The sequence below is a fragment of the Solea solea genome, chromosome 6, assembly GCF_958295425.1.
Source record: "Solea solea chromosome 6, fSolSol10.1, whole genome shotgun sequence".
Taxonomy (NCBI): domain Eukaryota; kingdom Metazoa; phylum Chordata; class Actinopteri; order Pleuronectiformes; family Soleidae; genus Solea; species Solea solea.
The window spans coordinates 24,611,475-24,628,477 of NC_081139.1; the positions used below are offsets into that span (position 1 = coordinate 24,611,475).

General features: G+C 40.0%; 1 protein-coding gene across 3 annotated transcripts in view; it reads right to left on the bottom strand.

The window, feature by feature from the left end:
• Positions 1-1,968: 1,968 nt before the first annotated feature.
• Positions 1,969-17,003, bottom strand: part of LOC131460267 (transforming acidic coiled-coil-containing protein 2-like) — a 38,637-nt gene continuing 23,602 nt past the window's right edge. For all 3 annotated transcript variants that reach the window (XM_058630596.1, XM_058630595.1, XM_058630594.1), the window contains exons 3-13: positions 11,978-15,956; positions 10,617-10,680; positions 10,080-10,254; positions 8,275-8,339; positions 6,933-7,064; positions 5,639-5,715; positions 5,495-5,538; positions 4,612-4,775; positions 4,423-4,529; positions 4,203-4,323; positions 1,969-3,393 (exon numbers count right to left, since the gene is read on the bottom strand). In XM_058630596.1, the coding sequence (XP_058486579.1) occupies positions 3,328-3,393; positions 4,203-4,323; positions 4,423-4,529; positions 4,612-4,775; positions 5,495-5,538; positions 5,639-5,715; positions 6,933-7,064; positions 8,275-8,339; positions 10,080-10,254; positions 10,617-10,680; positions 11,978-15,885 (4,923 nt within the window). In that variant the 5' untranslated portion in view covers positions 15,886-15,956 and the 3' untranslated portion in view covers positions 1,969-3,327. The remainder of the gene's footprint in view (positions 3,394-4,202; positions 4,324-4,422; positions 4,530-4,611; positions 4,776-5,494; positions 5,539-5,638; positions 5,716-6,932; positions 7,065-8,274; positions 8,340-10,079; positions 10,255-10,616; positions 10,681-11,977; positions 15,957-17,003) is intronic.

Consider the following 17,003-nt stretch of genomic DNA (forward strand, 5'->3'; position numbering starts at 1 on the left):
GTTTGACGTACTGTGTTTTCACAGGTGATCGTCTTCATACCTTGGTTGTAACAAGTGGTTATTTGAGTTCCCACTGAATTTGTCATTGCTCTTCTCTGATATATGGATTCAATGAAGGCATTTATGTCCAGTAGATCAGCAGTTTCTACGAAAGGAACAGGGTGTAAACTGTCATTTTCGGGGTCCCCCAAGGTTCCATCTTGGATGGGGTCTATTTTTAAGAAACGCAAAATCGCCTGCACTGTTTTGATCTACTTGTCTTTGAAACCAACCTGTAATGATTCTGTTCAGGCTCTGCTCGATTGTTTACAAAGTTGTCAAATCCTGGATGATTTTTGGACACAAGGCCCCCTCTGGTCTTCTTGGCCCCTCTTTTCTTAACATCCACTCATCTGTTAAAAACCCTGGTGTGACTTTTGATAGTGCTTCTAAATTCTATACACAAGTGAATTATGTGATTTGGAAAAGTTTTTATCAACATTGACTTTTAGGTCAAAGGCTACCTGCCACCTAGAGATCTGGAGAGGGTAATCCATGTTTTTATCATTGATGTATCGTCTGCAACCTGTGCAGAACGCTGCAGCACGCCTTCTGACTGGTGAGTGCAATATCATGACCATGTAATGCCAATATTGACCTGACTCCACTGGCTATCAGCACGTTTTAGGATTGATTTTAAAATTCTCTTATTTGTTTTAACTGCTGCACCGAAACAGTCCAGTCAGAACGCTTAGGTGGGCTAACCAGCTGCTACTGGAAGAACCAAAAACAAAGCTAAAGACCAAAGCTGACTGAGCCTTTGCAGTGGCAGCTCCTCGGCTTTGGAATACCCTGCTCTAGCACATCAGATGTGCCCAGTTTTTAAAAACCTATTTTTTCCCCCTCCATGACGTTTGACTCAGGTTGAGCTGGACTCCCATTTTTTTGTTTCTTTGTTTGCTTTTATGTGCTTTTATTATGCTCTGTATCATTTTATAAAGCTTTATAAATGCAATTGAGTTGAGTTGGGTAAAACTCAGCAACATTTATGAAGTTGCATGTTGCAGCTGAATAACCCTCACCCTCACTCTTCCCTCCCAAGTGTGTTGGAGAAGCTATGTAGTCTTCAGTTAGCATCAAAGTGCTTAGTTTGTCCACTGTGGGCTCTAGTGAAAACATGATAATGGTCTCAGTAGAGCTGATATAAATATAAAAGATTAAATCAGGTGGATTATATGCACAAATAAGTGATCATTAACAATCATTTTATCTTTTTTTATTTATCTATTTTATTTTACATGCTGGGCCTTTAAATCACTTGACTTCTCTTTTGTGTTGCTTGGTTTGAACTTCAGCATGTCCATGTCTACAGGAGTTGGTGCCATGTGATTGGCTGATTAGATATTTACATTATGGCCAATGGTTTGAATTTATGTAGCGCAACAGTTTTGCCCTTGTTTTACACCCATTCACTCACACTTTCATACAGTGCACAGCCCTCATGTGGGTTTAAGTGTCTTGCCCAAGGACACATCGGCATGTAGACTAGCAGAGCAAGGAATTAAACCCACCCCTTCAAGTTGAAAGACGACTCGCTCTACCACTGAGCTACCGTCGCCCACTAAAAAGCAGTTGAACTGTGGTACCTAATTAAGTGGCCAGTGAGTGTATGTTGTATGAATGTATCTTCTTTTTAAAATTTGTGGATACAATTTTTATCCCAAATAAATACCGAACTGAATGGGATAGTTCTTAGATTAGAGCGCAGTCTGTTTTCTTTCGATTTTGTATTTGTTGAATCTGTCTGCTGGAGGAAACAATGTCTGTACAACAGTACACTGACAAACTAGTGATGAAACTTGGCCCTCAGCTCCTCTGCAAGAATAAACAAAGGCCAAACTTGACTCGAGTTCATCGCTGCAACCTCACGTGTTAAAAGACATTCTTGTTTGGCGTGCACAGCTTCAGTTCAGGCATTAAAGACGATGGTGGCATGATATTAAATTTATTCAGGAATGCACAAAATAATCTGGGTATATACTTCAATCTTCAGTTTATACAAATATTAAGAATGAACTTCAGAATACTCTTTCCATAACGTATAAAATTCACACGTAACGGTGTGTAACGATGGGTTTGCACTGAAAAGCACCTCACTGTAACACCACTGCACCTGGACACAGTCACACTGAAACCCACTTCACTTTACACTGACATTTGGCAAATGATTGTGCTGATGGAAACTGTCATTTCTATATACATATATATGATTTATATCTGAGCAATATCAGATCAGAAAATGTTTTATGGATCCATTACGTCCTAATAATGATTTGCTCCCAAAACACAAGCCTTTACTATAAAAGTTCCAACATATTAGCACATGCCTTATTGGTCTGTAACTGCAGGTGAAGCATTCAAACTGTATATGTACACAGTGTGGAGGAGGTGTAAAAAAACAAAACAACAAAAAAAAGCCTTAACATAGTAGATAGTCGTTAAAGATTTTAAATGTAGTAAACAAAACAAAGCAGCAAAAGATTTACTCACAAGTGAAATACCTGAAAATATCTTCATGGCAGCGACAGAATGTGCTTGTTTGACTTTTCCACACTCAGAGTGAGAGAATAAGAAATATGGCACGTGATTTAATTTCGTGATTGTGACCATTACATAACCTGGGGTACGGTCTGATTATTAATTAACGCAGCATAATGTGCAAGATGTCAAAACTTTGTGTTTTAACTTCAAAGTATTTGAAACAACAAAGGCAAAATGTAAAGGCAGCTTTAGAAGCTCATGTGCTAATGCGAGGAGAAATAATCAGAAGAGCTGAAATACCTGTGTTATAAAGGAAATGCCAACAATCTCACTACTAATTTTCATTGTCAATGGAGTGATTTAGCTTTCCTGGAAACTGTACCTTATTGTATGACACTGTTCTGTCCTTAAATGTCTTCTTTTTCCCACGGTTTCCACATTATTTAAAATGATTCTGGGAATTCTCTGCTATAACAGGTTGAATTAATCATTTAACCCCATTCTTTAAATCTTTAACAAAATAATCAATAATAAAGTCAATAAAGTCAAGTCAATAATTAATAGGTGGAATATTACCATTACCTTCTCTCCTTCACAATATTTAAAATACCCATTATGATAACGTTGTGCTTGTTCATTTACATATTTTTTCCCCTGGTTTCATATTTCAGCCTGATAATAATTTGAGCGAGTGCAACATTCTTGTATTTCAATAATATCTCTTTTGTTTAAACTGGTGTGCTGACAGAAAGATGTGCTGACGTGTGCTCATGTACAGAAGTTACACCGCATGCTGCAGTCAGAGTCTTAGTGTGTTCCCAATTTGGCAATCAGTTCATCGCAGATCTTTGTGAGCTCCTCGATCTCTTGATTCTGGAAGAGACAGAGACACTTTTGTTATAAATCACAGTTAAAGACTCGCAATCTCTAAGCAGAGAAAGTGTTTTCATGTAGCTGTAGAGAAGTCAATGTACACTCTCACTTTCATCTCACTTCAACTGCAAAGCCGTTTTGGTAAATTAACCACTGCCCCCTAGTGTTCAAATCCATGTTGGCAAGTGTGTAAATCTGCTCTCAGCTGGCATATACACATGTTAAACAACTAAATAAATACATTTATATGAACTTTGAAACAAAGAGTTTTGAATCAGATGGGGTGCACCTCTGCTGGTAGGGTCATAAATGAAAAGTGTAAATAAACCCCTAAAGCACTTTTTCTGATGTAAACCTGTGTATATATATATAGTGATACCTCATACCTCATACGCATACATTGGTCCTGGAAATATTTCACAATTAAAATCTTGTTAATAAAAACTAGCAAACCTGCTCTAAAAGGTAATTAAAACTAACTCATTCGATAAACAAAGAGGTCAATACATTCTAAAACTAATGAAAAATCCCAAACTATTATAACCTAGTTTTATAACCTCTGTGTACTTCACTTCAAACAGAAAAAGAAGACAGGACATGGACAACAGACAACTGAGTGACAATAACTTAACTAAACTGACAAATAAATAAGAGATTTACAAATGTAACATAAGAATAAGAGATGGAGCAGGAAGTCATTAAATGAAACCCTGGGCTAAAAACTTAAGCCCAAATTTGACCCTTTTTTTTTGCCCACTCTTCCTCTGACAGTTAATGGTTATAACGATGTTTTCATTGAGTCACCTCACCTTTTGATGCACTGAACTTTCAAGTGACTCCACCTTCATCTGCTCTTTCCTCAAGCTGGCGCTCAGTGCGACACCCTCAGAGTCGGCCTTAGCACGCACATGGGCTATCTCTTCATAAGCCCTGTGCGCAGGAAAGACAGACAGACAGACATCGGAGGACATTGTTGGAATAAGCTTGAAACTCTGCTTTTTCTTTAGTAATCAAACACTCAACACTTACTTGTTCAGTTTCTCCTCAGCGTGCACCTTGAGCGTTTGGTACCTTTGCTCCTCCTGCTTGAGCCTCATCAGGTTGTCGTGTGCACACTTCTTCAGCACCTCCTCATTCTGAAGAGATGTATGTACAGTCATTAATATGTAATGTGCTGTTATAATAATAATAATGATGGGAGTTAGTAGCTCCACTGACCTTCTTGAAGCCTTCAAGGACTCCCTTCAAGTTCTCATACCTCCTGAAGAGGTCAGCCAAGGAGCGCTCCACTGAGTTGAGGTCATCAACGGCCTGATCTCGCTCTAAGGTCAGCTGCCTCACTGACTTACTGCACGACAGGCTCTTCTGCTGCTGCTCATCCTCTGCAGGAGTCACAGTATGAGCTCAGCCTCAAGCATGAACACACTAACATTTTTAACTTCATCAAAAAGAAAAATAAGACAATTTTTTTTGCAAAAATAATGTTGCCAAGCAAGTTTTGCACTGGAAAAATAATATTATTAATATTATATTAATAATCTCAATATTTAAGGAGGCATCTGGTGCAATTAGCACTGCTGATTGCAAGTGGCATCACAGACACTGCCGCTGTATTTCAGTGACTGTGTCAGACGGAGTCTGTGCTCCGGTCATAGAGGAAGTACTGAACTAATAGTTTTAATTAACTGATTCTAATGATTCAGTTACACTGAAAACAACTGCTTTACAAGTCACTAGTCAGTCATATGTATGTCACGTGTAAAGCAGTTTCAGTCACAGTTTTCAAGCAGCCGTGCAGTCAGTGATGACAGGTAGAAAAGGGGCTTATGTTGTATTCTATGAGTCTGGCACTTGTTTAAAGAATGTAGCTATGTCAAAACGATCTGAAGCGCACGGAATAAATATAAGATCAGAAAGTTGCTCTGTGTTTGACTGCAAGAAGACGATCACGCCAAAATAAAACAAGTTGACCTTAATGAATGTGTAATGTTATTTTAGGCTTAAAATAGATGCAAGATGCAAATAGATGCCCTAATAGATGCAAGGTGAAATACAAGCAAGACCATGTAAAAACGAACACCACCAGGTGGCAGCATATTACCAATCATCTGTGCGACTGTCTTCTCATATTCTCCAACAATTGTCCTGTCAAGATAGGAGAGAAAAGCAAGTCTTCTGTCAGGACATTCTTATATGTTTCTACATTTGTGCATTTGAAGTAAAGTATACTGGTGAAGCTTTATACCTCATCTCAAAAACCTCAGCTCGGCTCTCCTCGTACTTTCTCTTCCACTCGCTGACCTCAATCTCTTTGGTGATGATCTTCACAGAAGACACAGAGAGGACAAGAAATAAACCTTTTTTTAAATCAATATATTATGTGCATTTTTTGACTTTCTCTGCTAGTAATCAACAGGTATTCACTATCATTGTCAACACATCATCGGTTAACTTATTTATATTGAAGATTCAAAAGATTTATTTGTCACATGCATTGCACAAGTCCAGCAGCAGTGAAGTGAAATTATGACTAAATTATATAAAATATAAGAAGATAACATTTTCGTGTTCTCAACTGTATTTCACCTTAATTAGATGCTCCTGAGACACATTTACAGATGCAAGTGTAGTTTCCCTTAATTGTCTGTTGATTGTCAATGACTGTCAACAAATAAGCAATTAATTGTCACCCAATAGATGATTTGATGTTTACTTGACAGCAAACATTATTGTCAACAGATAATCAACTAAGAATCCCTCATACGTGATCATATGCTGATCGGCAGTAATAAGTCAACTAATAAGATGCTGATAAGATGATGGTTAATAACACTGCAAAAACAGTACTGTCAACAGACACTTTTGTATAGGGTTAGAATCTGACACAATTTATACAATTACCTAACTGCCAGTGTCAACTCATTGTCTGTTGACATGATACTGGATTACCCTATTTTAAATATAGATTTCTCCCCATGTTGTGATATTTCTATTAGCTTGATGAGCAGAAACTGCAGAAAGTACAATTGCCACTTTACCTCAAAACGTATGGGAAGTCAGTTTTATTTATACAGCCCAACATCCCAAACACAATTTGCCTCAAAGGGCTTTACAGTCTGTACAGCAAGAGACCCTCTGTCCTTTAGACCCTCTGTCTTTAGTCCCTCACATCGAGTGAGGAAAAAGCCACAGAGGAGTAGATTTTCTACTTGGACTGATTGCATTTATTTTACTGCTAAGTGTAGCAGTTACCTTAATAATAATAATAATAATAATTTTGTTGTACATTAGTTATAGTCATTTTCTCCAGCTCAATCAGTTTTGGCCAAAGGAGGAAAAGAAAATCACGTATCAAGTATCAAGCATAATCAAGTATTATCCAATCACAAACACAGACCAAAAGTATCAACATTCGAATTGCGACAGAAGCATACTGTCCAAGCCCTGCTAATTAGATAGTGTATGTTCACATTTAAGATAAAAACAGTGATCACCATCACATTCACTTCACTTAGTTAGTAGGAGTGAGTGACACACACCTCTTCTCTGATCAGAGTGAGAACAGCTGCCTTGTCCATCTCACTCAGAGGTTCGGTGTCCTGGCTCAGTGCTCCTGCGTCTCCTGCGTCACTGCTGGTCACTTTTGTTGTTGGCTTCATGGATATCTCGCTCTGCAAAACACGTAGAATAACACACAGTTGTGACTCAGTCATTTTGTTAGTTTTATTTTTCATTGTTAAAAGAACACTACAAAAATGACAGACCTTGCCCAGCAAAGAACAATTACCAGAGATGTAAGATAATTAAAAAAAAGTACCTAAAAGTGCTCCAGTAAGTTGTATAAAATAATTGAACACTAAACAAAAAAATGTATTGTATAAACATATTGCAAGTATTGCAATGAGTGCAAAATATTGCACATTAATCTAGAAGTATAAGGCACATGGCTCAGTTTTTGTATGGGTGGCAGCACCAGTGTTTGAGCACATTAGGGCTGGGCGATATGTGGAAAATCTTATCACGATATACTTTATTTTACTTCCCCAAGGACACATCGGCATGTAGACAAGTGGCGCTGGGAATCGAACACACAACCTGTGAGTTGAAAGACAACTCCCTCTACCACTGATCTACCGTTATTACCTTTAATTTCAGATAATACCTGCTTTATTTCTTTGGGTTTAAATGTGGTTAGTGTGTGGTTAGAAACAATGAAATTGCCTATAAATATGGTCAAATTTTGCTATAACACAAATAATTAGGCTCAGAATTCAAGAAGTGTTTACACTGTTCCCACTATGTGTTGTATACATCCAGTATGTTTACGCAGGTAAGCAGCTAGCCCAACTCGGTTTTCACGAGCCAGGAAGCAAGCACCTTGCTCCTTTTATTTACAATTTCCAGCATGAAAGGCGAAAGACTTTGAGTAAAACTGTAATATACAGAAACACAAGAGAGAAATAATATAACTTATTAGCATGAAAAAACTGTTACTGAGAGACCAAACAAAGGTAGCAATGAGTGCTAACGTTAGGAGCCAATATTATATACAAATATAAACGTCATTGATATGTTAATATGATAACACAAACCTTGAAACGCTATTAGCATGCTAATGCAGTTAATCGTTAGCCTAAACGCTATTAGCATGCTAATGGAATCAATTGTTAGCCTAAGATTTGTGTTACCATATTAACATATCAATGACGTTTATATTTGTTAATTGTTTTAATCAATTTATAACATTCAATTTATAATATTTATTGTAATAAAATAAAAAAGTCTCACGACTCCACTCACAGCTCAACTGTCCTTATTACCCACTGAGATGTGCAGTTGGTGCAAAACAAGCTGGTAATGTTGAAATATTGATGTACTCACTATATCATCTTTCAGGCTGCAGGTCTCCTTCTCCTCCTGGTGTCTGGAAAGCTTGGGCTCAGGATCTTTAAGAAAAAAACACATAATTCATAATTCCCTGATATATTTACTGTACTATATATTTAAGTCGTATTTAAAAGACATTATCGTTGAGATTCACTGAAACTGTCTGTAAGGCAGTGATTCCCAATGACTGGGTCGGGACCCACAGGAGAGATTTTCTGGGTCCCCAAACAAATTTAAATAATTTTTACAAGATTAAGATGTATTTTCCAATCCCAGTGGGAACACCCTGGTCAGGTCAGATTTATGGACTGAGGGAGCAAAACCAGAGAATCTGGAGGGAACCCATGCACACACAGGGAGGACAGGCAAACTCCACACAGAAACAAGGATCCGAAACAGTGACCTTCTTGCTTTGAGGAAACAATGATAGCCACTGCACCACCAAAAGTAATAAGCAAATAAACCAAAATCTTATCATAGGAGCAGTGTGCAGCACTTATCATCCCTTGGGTAGCAACCGGGGACTGGGTGCCTTGCTAAGGGGCACCACAGCCCTTGGCCCTGCCCAAGATTGAACCAGCAAACCTTCCAGTTACAATCAAAATTATTTAGCTCTTGACCATGGGCAACCCACTCCTTTCCATCACAAAAATAAGCAAAAAAAATGTTCCTGGATTTCAGCATTAAGAATTTTTTAATTTTTAATATAAATATAGTGTCCTGATTTCATAATGAAAAAATGGTGTGATACCTATATTACACTGATACAGGCAGTTTTTAATGTACCACTGTAGGAAGCAGTTGTTCCCCAGTGCAACATTTATAACTTCCTTATATCGAGGACAGGGCTTATGCTGAGCATGCACACTCCATTTTGCTTATCACACGTTTTGACACAACACTGGGGCTTTGCACTCTCTCAAACTCACTCTTACTCTCTTACTATCTCATTCTCCTACAATTCAACAACTAAACAATTCAACTTTCAGCATGCACAAGGAAAACTGATCTCAAACAATCTTTTATACTGTTTCTCCTAAAATCAGAACTACCTTCCTACATCACATGCTCGGGTTACATAACAGAAGCCAGATACTGTGAATGTAGATAAAAAATAATCGGTAGTGCTGTTTAACAGACACATGCATTTCTTCAAGTCAATTTAAAGGTGAGACAGAAGTCTCTCCTTAATTTCCAGTAATTAATTGCTGTTAAAAATTAAACAGAATGTATTAATACATTAGCATCTTGAAGCATCCTGAAGCATGTAATTAGCAGGGGAAGAAGTCATAATGACTTTTATTTTGCGTACCTGCATCTTGTGAGAAGCGCAAATTAAAAAGTGCTCTGTTTAGGTTATCTGTCCAAGTCATTATTATGGCTTGGAAAAATAATTTTTAAGGGTGCATCACATGACATGTTTGCTTTCTAGTTGTTAGAGTTTTAATTTGTTTTTTATTGTTAAAGAAGAACAATATCTATCAGGCAGATGATCGGCTGTGGCAACCCCTAATGGGAGAAGCCGAAAGAGGAACAAGGAGAAGAAGAACAATATATATTAAAAGTGTTTAAAAAAAAATCACTAAAACAGGACACCAAACAAAATGGACTGTGCTTGAAGCTTAAATAATTGTTGGAAATGCTGAAATTGGAAATTGAAAGATTATCTAAATATACAAGTGCAGTTTTTAGTTATTTTAATATAGACAGAATATTCATCAGCACAGTGGTGAGTAGGCTGAATTATGACTTTAAATATAAAACAATATGGACAGACTGAACCTGAATGAGAGACATACCATCACTGATTGGCTGTTTTTGTACTGGTGCTTTTTTGTATTCAGGTTCTCCTCTCTCGTCTGGGGGGTCTGTGATTTGGCCCGTGATGCCGGTGGAGGCTAACTTCTCCTCATCTGTGGCGTGATGAACCCGCTGTGTGATCTCTGGAGTCTGAACTACCACCTCGTCTTCCTCCTACAGACATGACAGCAAGATAAGACTCACATGGAACTGCTGCTATACAACATACAGTACTTAGGATATCTTCGGAGGGAGGAGGAGGAGGAGGAGGAGGTGATGTTTAAGCCATGTGGATGCCAAAGACTAACACTTGACCCAATATTTGATAAGTCACAGGTGTGTCACTGTGCCAAGCTAGAGCCAGATACTGCCGACACTGTGTGTTGTGTCAGCTGAAATGTTTCACTTTACTGCTGCAGTGACACCGCAATGTCTATTATTCAGCAGCTGTCCAACCTCTTGGCCTCTCTCTCTCTCTCTCTCTCTCTCGCTCTCTCGCACACACACACACACACACAGCCAAAAACACACAGTACCTGATTGCACACGTCAAGCACCAAAGACTGGCTTTCATCATATTTCTGTACTTTGCAGGAATTCCTACAAAAAAGCACATGAACACAGAAACAGAGGAGTTAGAGTATAGAACTTTATGCATTGTAATTAGTGGTCGACCGATATTGGTTTTTCAGGGCCGATATCGATACCAATTATTAGCAGGTAATGAGGCTGATAACCAATATTTAGATATGCACTTATGGTAAAAACTTAGAAATTGGAATTTTACAAACTCCAACAAACTTTATTTTCATGTTTATCAATAGTTTTAACGTGAACTTTAGTGCTGCCCTCTAATGGGCTAAGAGCAAAAAATAATAGCATATCCTTTCATTCTTTTTTTTCCGTATTTGGTGCCTTTGTTGCCATTTATATGGATGTTTGACAATGAATTCTAATTTCCCTTAATAATTGGCCAGGCTGATAATTGGATGACTCCTAATTTTAACTCATAACAGATTTTAATTTGCAGTAAGATCACTTTGTAATTACTTAATAATATCATCATCGATAAAATAAAATGGCCATACCGATAATCAGCAAAATGTCAGTTCCACAATAAGGTTGTAGCTTCTACAACCATAGAGCTACAAACAATTCTGTACTTTGCTGCATGGCCCTGTGAGGTGCGGCAACTAACCACACTGTTTGGGCCCGATTTCCACAGGGACGCATTAAACTGGGAGGGAACGGCCTTGCTGATTGAGGTGAAACTGAGGAAGATGCATACTCCTTCAAAAGTCAGTCATGACACAGCACATGCCAAAGTGAGAGAATAAAATGGGAAGAGAGCATGCATGAAAGTCAGCATCAATAGTGAGAGAGTACTTACAACAGAAAACAGAGAAACTTGACGTGTTCAGATTTCCTGAGGCAAAGAGAGATGGACGAAAGCAGAAATCGAAGGATGCGCAACATACAAGGAAAGGAAGGACGGAAGATGAAGGGGAATACGGCGAGGGATGAGGAGGGTTTTCATAAGGGAATGAGGAACGGGGGGAAAAGACCACGGAGAGTGAGTGATTGACTACATGTGTTCAGCTCAGCATGTTAGACACTTGGTATAGTTAAAGATTTGAGCATAAACACAAGAGGCCGACAGCCCTTGGAAAGTTGAAAGCAATTCTTACAGCCTAAATATAACCTATTTTGCAATAGCATGAATGGTCAGTATGTAGTGTGAAGTGTTTGCCATATTTCACAGCATTGCTTGGTTTGCCTCCATACTCCCTCAACCAAACATAGAGAATTAAATCTTTTTTTAACCTCAGAGGCGAAAAGCAAGATTGCAAACATAAGAAAGGAAATTAAATCTCAGGTAACATCTCTCTTGACTTACGTAATTGTCTTCTCTTTGCCTTTTTTGGGAATCTGCCTCACTTTCTTCTCACTGGACAAGTGCCCAGCTTTCTGTTTGCCTCCATCTTTCACCATCTTCTCAGGCTGAGCAGCACTGCTAGATGAATCCTCTGTGCTCAGGCTCTTGGAGGGTTTAAAAGGGTCCACAGAGTCATCAAAAGTGTCTGGGTCAAAGCTGTAGGAGCCCTTAGGAAGCACCGGAGAGCTGCTAACCTTGCTATTACTACCAAACGGATTGAAGTCTGGATCGTCCCACTGAGTGGGATCAAAGTTATATGCTCCTGATTTAGTGGGAATATCGTCAAGGTTCAGAGTTTCTAAATTTTCTGAAACTGGCAAAGCAGTTTCTGGAAGAGGATCTGAAACTGGTTCTGATATTGACTGGGACACTGGTTCTGGTATTGGTTGAGATGCTGGTTCTGACACTGTAGGTTCTTGTGCAGGTTTGCATGAAGCCTCTGATCCTTTGGGCCTCTGCTTCTTAGCTCCGAATTTGCTGGTTGTCTTTTTTCCACCCAGTTTCCTCGGAGGTGGCTTGCTGACCTTCCCCTCATCCAGGCTAAACTCCAACATCACAGGTTTTGTCTCGGATGAAGGCTCCATCACCTCTGCTTCTGCTGCTGTGCTGCGCTCACAGACAGGTAATGAGCTACCAAGTGGCTCAAGCCGTGTTAGAGAGTTTGAACCACATGGTGGAGGAGAGTTCTGAATTTTTGATCCACCACTGGTAAAAGGGTTAAAGCTGTTATCTAGCTGGTCAGGGTCAAAGTTGTATGTGGCCTTGGGAACTGGAAGTTCTTGTTCCTCATTTGCCTGAGCAATCTCATTCAAAGTAGTCTCCATTTTCAGACATGGGGGCTTAGATTTTATGGTTTTAGTCTTTTTAATAGGCTCTGTCTGTTCGGGGAAGCCATTGGACTCTGGTTCTGAAACAACATGAGGTTTATCCTCACAAGGAGAGTTATGGATTTCCGATCCACCCCTGGTCAAGGGGTTAAAGCTGTCATCCTGCTGGTCAGGCTCAAAGTTGTATGTAGCCTTGGAAAAAGAATGTTCTTGGTCCTGAGCAATCTCATTCAATGTAGCATCCGTTTTCAGAGATTGAGGCATAGATTTGCTGGTTTTAGTTTTTTGAGTAGGCTTTGACTGTTTGGGGGAGTCATTGGATGCTGGTTCTGAAATAGCAGGAGGTATTTCCTCTGAAGGAGAGTTAGGGATTTTGGATCCACCCTTGGTAAAAGGGTTGAAGCTGTTATCCAGCTGGTCAAGGTCAACGTTGTATGTAGCCTTGGAAACAGGATGGTCTTGTTCATCACTTGCCTGAACAATCTCATTCAATGTAGCATCCATTTTCAAAGATGGAGGCTTAGATTTGCCGGTATTAGTTTTTTGAGTAGGCTTTGACTGTTTAGGGGAGTCATTGGATGCTGGTTCTGAAATAGCAGGAGGTTTTTCCTCTGAAGGAGAGTTAGGGATTTTGGATCCACCCTTGGTAAAGGGGTTAAAGCTACTATCCAGCTGGTCAAGGTCAAGGTTGTATGTAGCCTTGGGAACTGGAAGTTCTTGTTCCTCATTTGCCTGAACAATCTCATTCAATATAGCATCCATTTTCAAAGACGGAGGCTTAGATTTGCTGGTTTTAGTTTTTTGAGTTGGTTTTGACTGTTTGGGGGAGTCATTGGACGCTGGTTCTGAAATAGCAGGAGGCTTTTCCTCTGAAGGAGAGTTAGGGATTTTGGATCCACCCTTGGTCAAGGGGTTAATGCTGCTATCCAGTTGGTCAGGGTCAAAGTTGTATGTGGCCTTGGGATACATAATTTCTTTTCCATCATTTGCCTGAGTTGGTTTTGACTGTTTGGGGGAGTCATTGGACGCTGGTTCTGAAATAGCAGGAGGCTTTTCCTCTGAAGGAGAGTTAGGGATTTTGGATCCACCCTTGGTCAAGGGGTTAATGCTGCTATCCAGTTGGTCAGGGTCAAAGTTGTATGTGGCCTTGGGATACATAATTTCTTTTCCATCATTTGCCTGAGAGAGCTCACTCAATGTAGCATCAGTTTCCAGGGACTGAGATTTCGATTTGCTGGTTTTAGTCTTTTGAGTAGGCTGTGACTCTTTGGGGGAGCTATTGGACTCTAGTTCTGAAATAGCAGGAGGCTTTTCCTCTGAAGGAGAGTTAGGGATTTTGGATCCACCCATGGTAAAAGGGTTGAAGCTGTTATCCAGCTGGTCAGGCTCAAAGTTATATGTAGCCTTGGAAACAGGATGTTCTTGTTCATCACTTGCCTGAACAATCTCATTCAATGTAGCATCCATTTTCAAAGATGGAGGCTTAGATTTGCTGGTTTTAGTTTTTTTTAGAGTAGGCTTTGACTGTTTGGGGGAGTCATTGGACGCTGGTTCTGAAATAGCAGGAGGCTTTTCCTCTGAAGGAGAGTTAGGGATTTTGGATCCACCCATGGTAAAAGGGTTGAAGCTGTTATCCAGCTGGTCAGTCTCAAAGTTATATGTAGCCTTGGAAACAGGATGTTCTTGTTCATCACTTGCCTGAACAATCTCATTCAATGTAGCATCCATTTTCAAAGATGGAGGCTTAGATTTGCTGGTTTTAGTTTTTTTTAGAGTAGGCTTTGACTGTTTGGGGGAGTCATTGGACGCTGGTTCTGAAATAGCAGGAGGCTTTTCCTCTGAAGGAGAGTTAGGGATTTTGGATCCACCCATGGTAAAAGGGTTGAAGCTGTTATCCAGCTGGTCAGGCTCAAAGTTATATGTAGCCTTGGAAACAGGATATTCTTGTTCATCACTTGCCTGAACAATCTCATTCAATGTAGCATCCATTTTCAAAGATGGAGGCTTAGATTGGCTGGTTTTAGTTTTTTTTAGAGTAGGCTTTGACTGTTTGGGGGAGTCATTGGACGCTGGTTCTGAAATAGCAGGAGGCTTTTCCTCTGAAGGAGAGTTAGGGATTTTGGATCCACCCCTGGTAAAAGGGTTAGAGATGTTATCTAGCTGGTCAGGGTCAAAGTTGTACGTGGCCTTTGGAATCGGATGTTCATGTTCCTCATTTGTCTGAGTGTCCTCACTCATTGTATCCTCCATTTTCAGAGAAGCAGGCTTGGTTTCTGTGGTTTTAGTCTTTTCAGTAGGCTCTGTGTGTTTGTGGGAGCCACTGGACTCTGGTCCTGAAACAGCATGAGGTTTCTCCTCTAAAGGAGAGTTAGGGATTTTGGATCCACCCCTGGTAAAAGGGTTAGAGATGTTATCTAGCTGGTCGTGGTCACAGTTGTACGTGTCCTTTGGAACCGGACGTTCTTGTTCCTCATTTGTCTGAGTGATCTCGTTCAATGTAGCATCTGTTTTCAGAGATGGACACTTAGATTTGTTGGTTTTAGTCTTTTGAGGCTTTGACTGGGAGCCATTGGACTCTGATTCTGAAACAGCATGACGTTTTTCCTCTGGGGGCTCCAGAGATCGGTAGGGTGCAGGTTCACTGCTCAGTTCTGAGTGTGGTACTTGGGTTGGTTCTGGAGTTGAAGCTGGTACTGCAACAGAATAAGAAGCAGTAGCTGAAGCAGGTGCTTGTGCTGGAGCTGGAGCTAAGAATGGAGCAGGGGCAGGGGCAGGGGCAAGGGCAGGTACTTGAGTTGGTGCTGTTTCAGCAGCCAGATCCAGTATAGGATCAGTGACTAGGATAGTGGCTGGGGCTTGGGTTAGCTCAGAGGGTAGTGCTGTGCATTTAGAGAGCTGAGGAGTCGCCTTCATTAATGGTGAATCAAAGACAGGAACAGAGCCTGAAGCTTCTGGATGATCATCTGCTTGTTCTGCTTCTAGCGTCTGCATGTTTATCTCCAGAGGGCCACCCATGGGCACTGCAGGCTCATCTTGACCCATGCTGTGGCTGGGGAAACTATCCTGATCCTCGACAGGAGCAGTCACTATCAGGTGTTCTTCCTCATCCAAGTCTGAATAAGAAATGAGAGGAAAAGAAGAACATCAGAATGTACAATAAACATCTACACAAAAATAAAAAAATACAAACAAGCAAAAGAAAAAACATCACACGCACATACATTCACAATCTCTCCAATCAAATCGAACTCAGATGAAGCAGGTGATATCTGATTGGCTATCTGAAAGCAGGTTACTACCCAACCAACTGCTCCACAGGCTGCAGTTGCCATGGTGATGTCTTACGATGAAGCCCATCACATTTAAACTGAGATGTAGGCCCACATTAGAAAATACAAATACAAAGCCTTATGGTTTGCTGTGTGTTATACATTCAGCACAACGGCAACAGCAGCAGCTGCGATGTTGCAATTATAACCTCCACCTCCTATTGAGACATCCACAACATATTTCAGTGAGTCTGTCATCCTCGTCATATTCATGTATTTATTGCGTTGCTAGGAGACTGGCACTGTCTGCTGTGTTTCTACTGTACCTCAGTTCACATTAGCATGTCACCTGAGTGTCATTTTCGTATGTATTAAACATGCCCATGCAAACATATCCATACACATATTCAGCACAATGTTTTGTTAAAAGCTCTTTTTGTTCCCTGACTTTGTTTGTACAGATGCAGAACACATCACACAGCACCTATAATGTGTATTTTATGCAAATTATTTTCAATTTGTTTTATTGTTTTAAGTGCTAAATATGATTTGTTGTTCTCTGAAAACAAATGAGAAATGTCGAGCATGCAGCGCAATAAAGTTCAAAGTTAGTTAAAGTTGCTGGGGAATTTTGGTAAAATTTTGAGAAAAAACTATTTGAATGAGCACAGACAAAATCGCAGAAAACCAGAGTGAGTCAGAGAGGTTTGAAAAGGAACTTCAGCTCCCTTCTCCCAGGGATCAAACATCCTCCTCCAGCAGCTGCAGGGAAGCATGTTTGTGGTTGAAACAAAGGTGAACTCCCTCCTCTCGACATTCTGCCTGACCTGCAGGAGCTGTTCTACCAGTAATCCTTTCCGTAACAGCAGCTGCTTTATCTACTGTAAATAC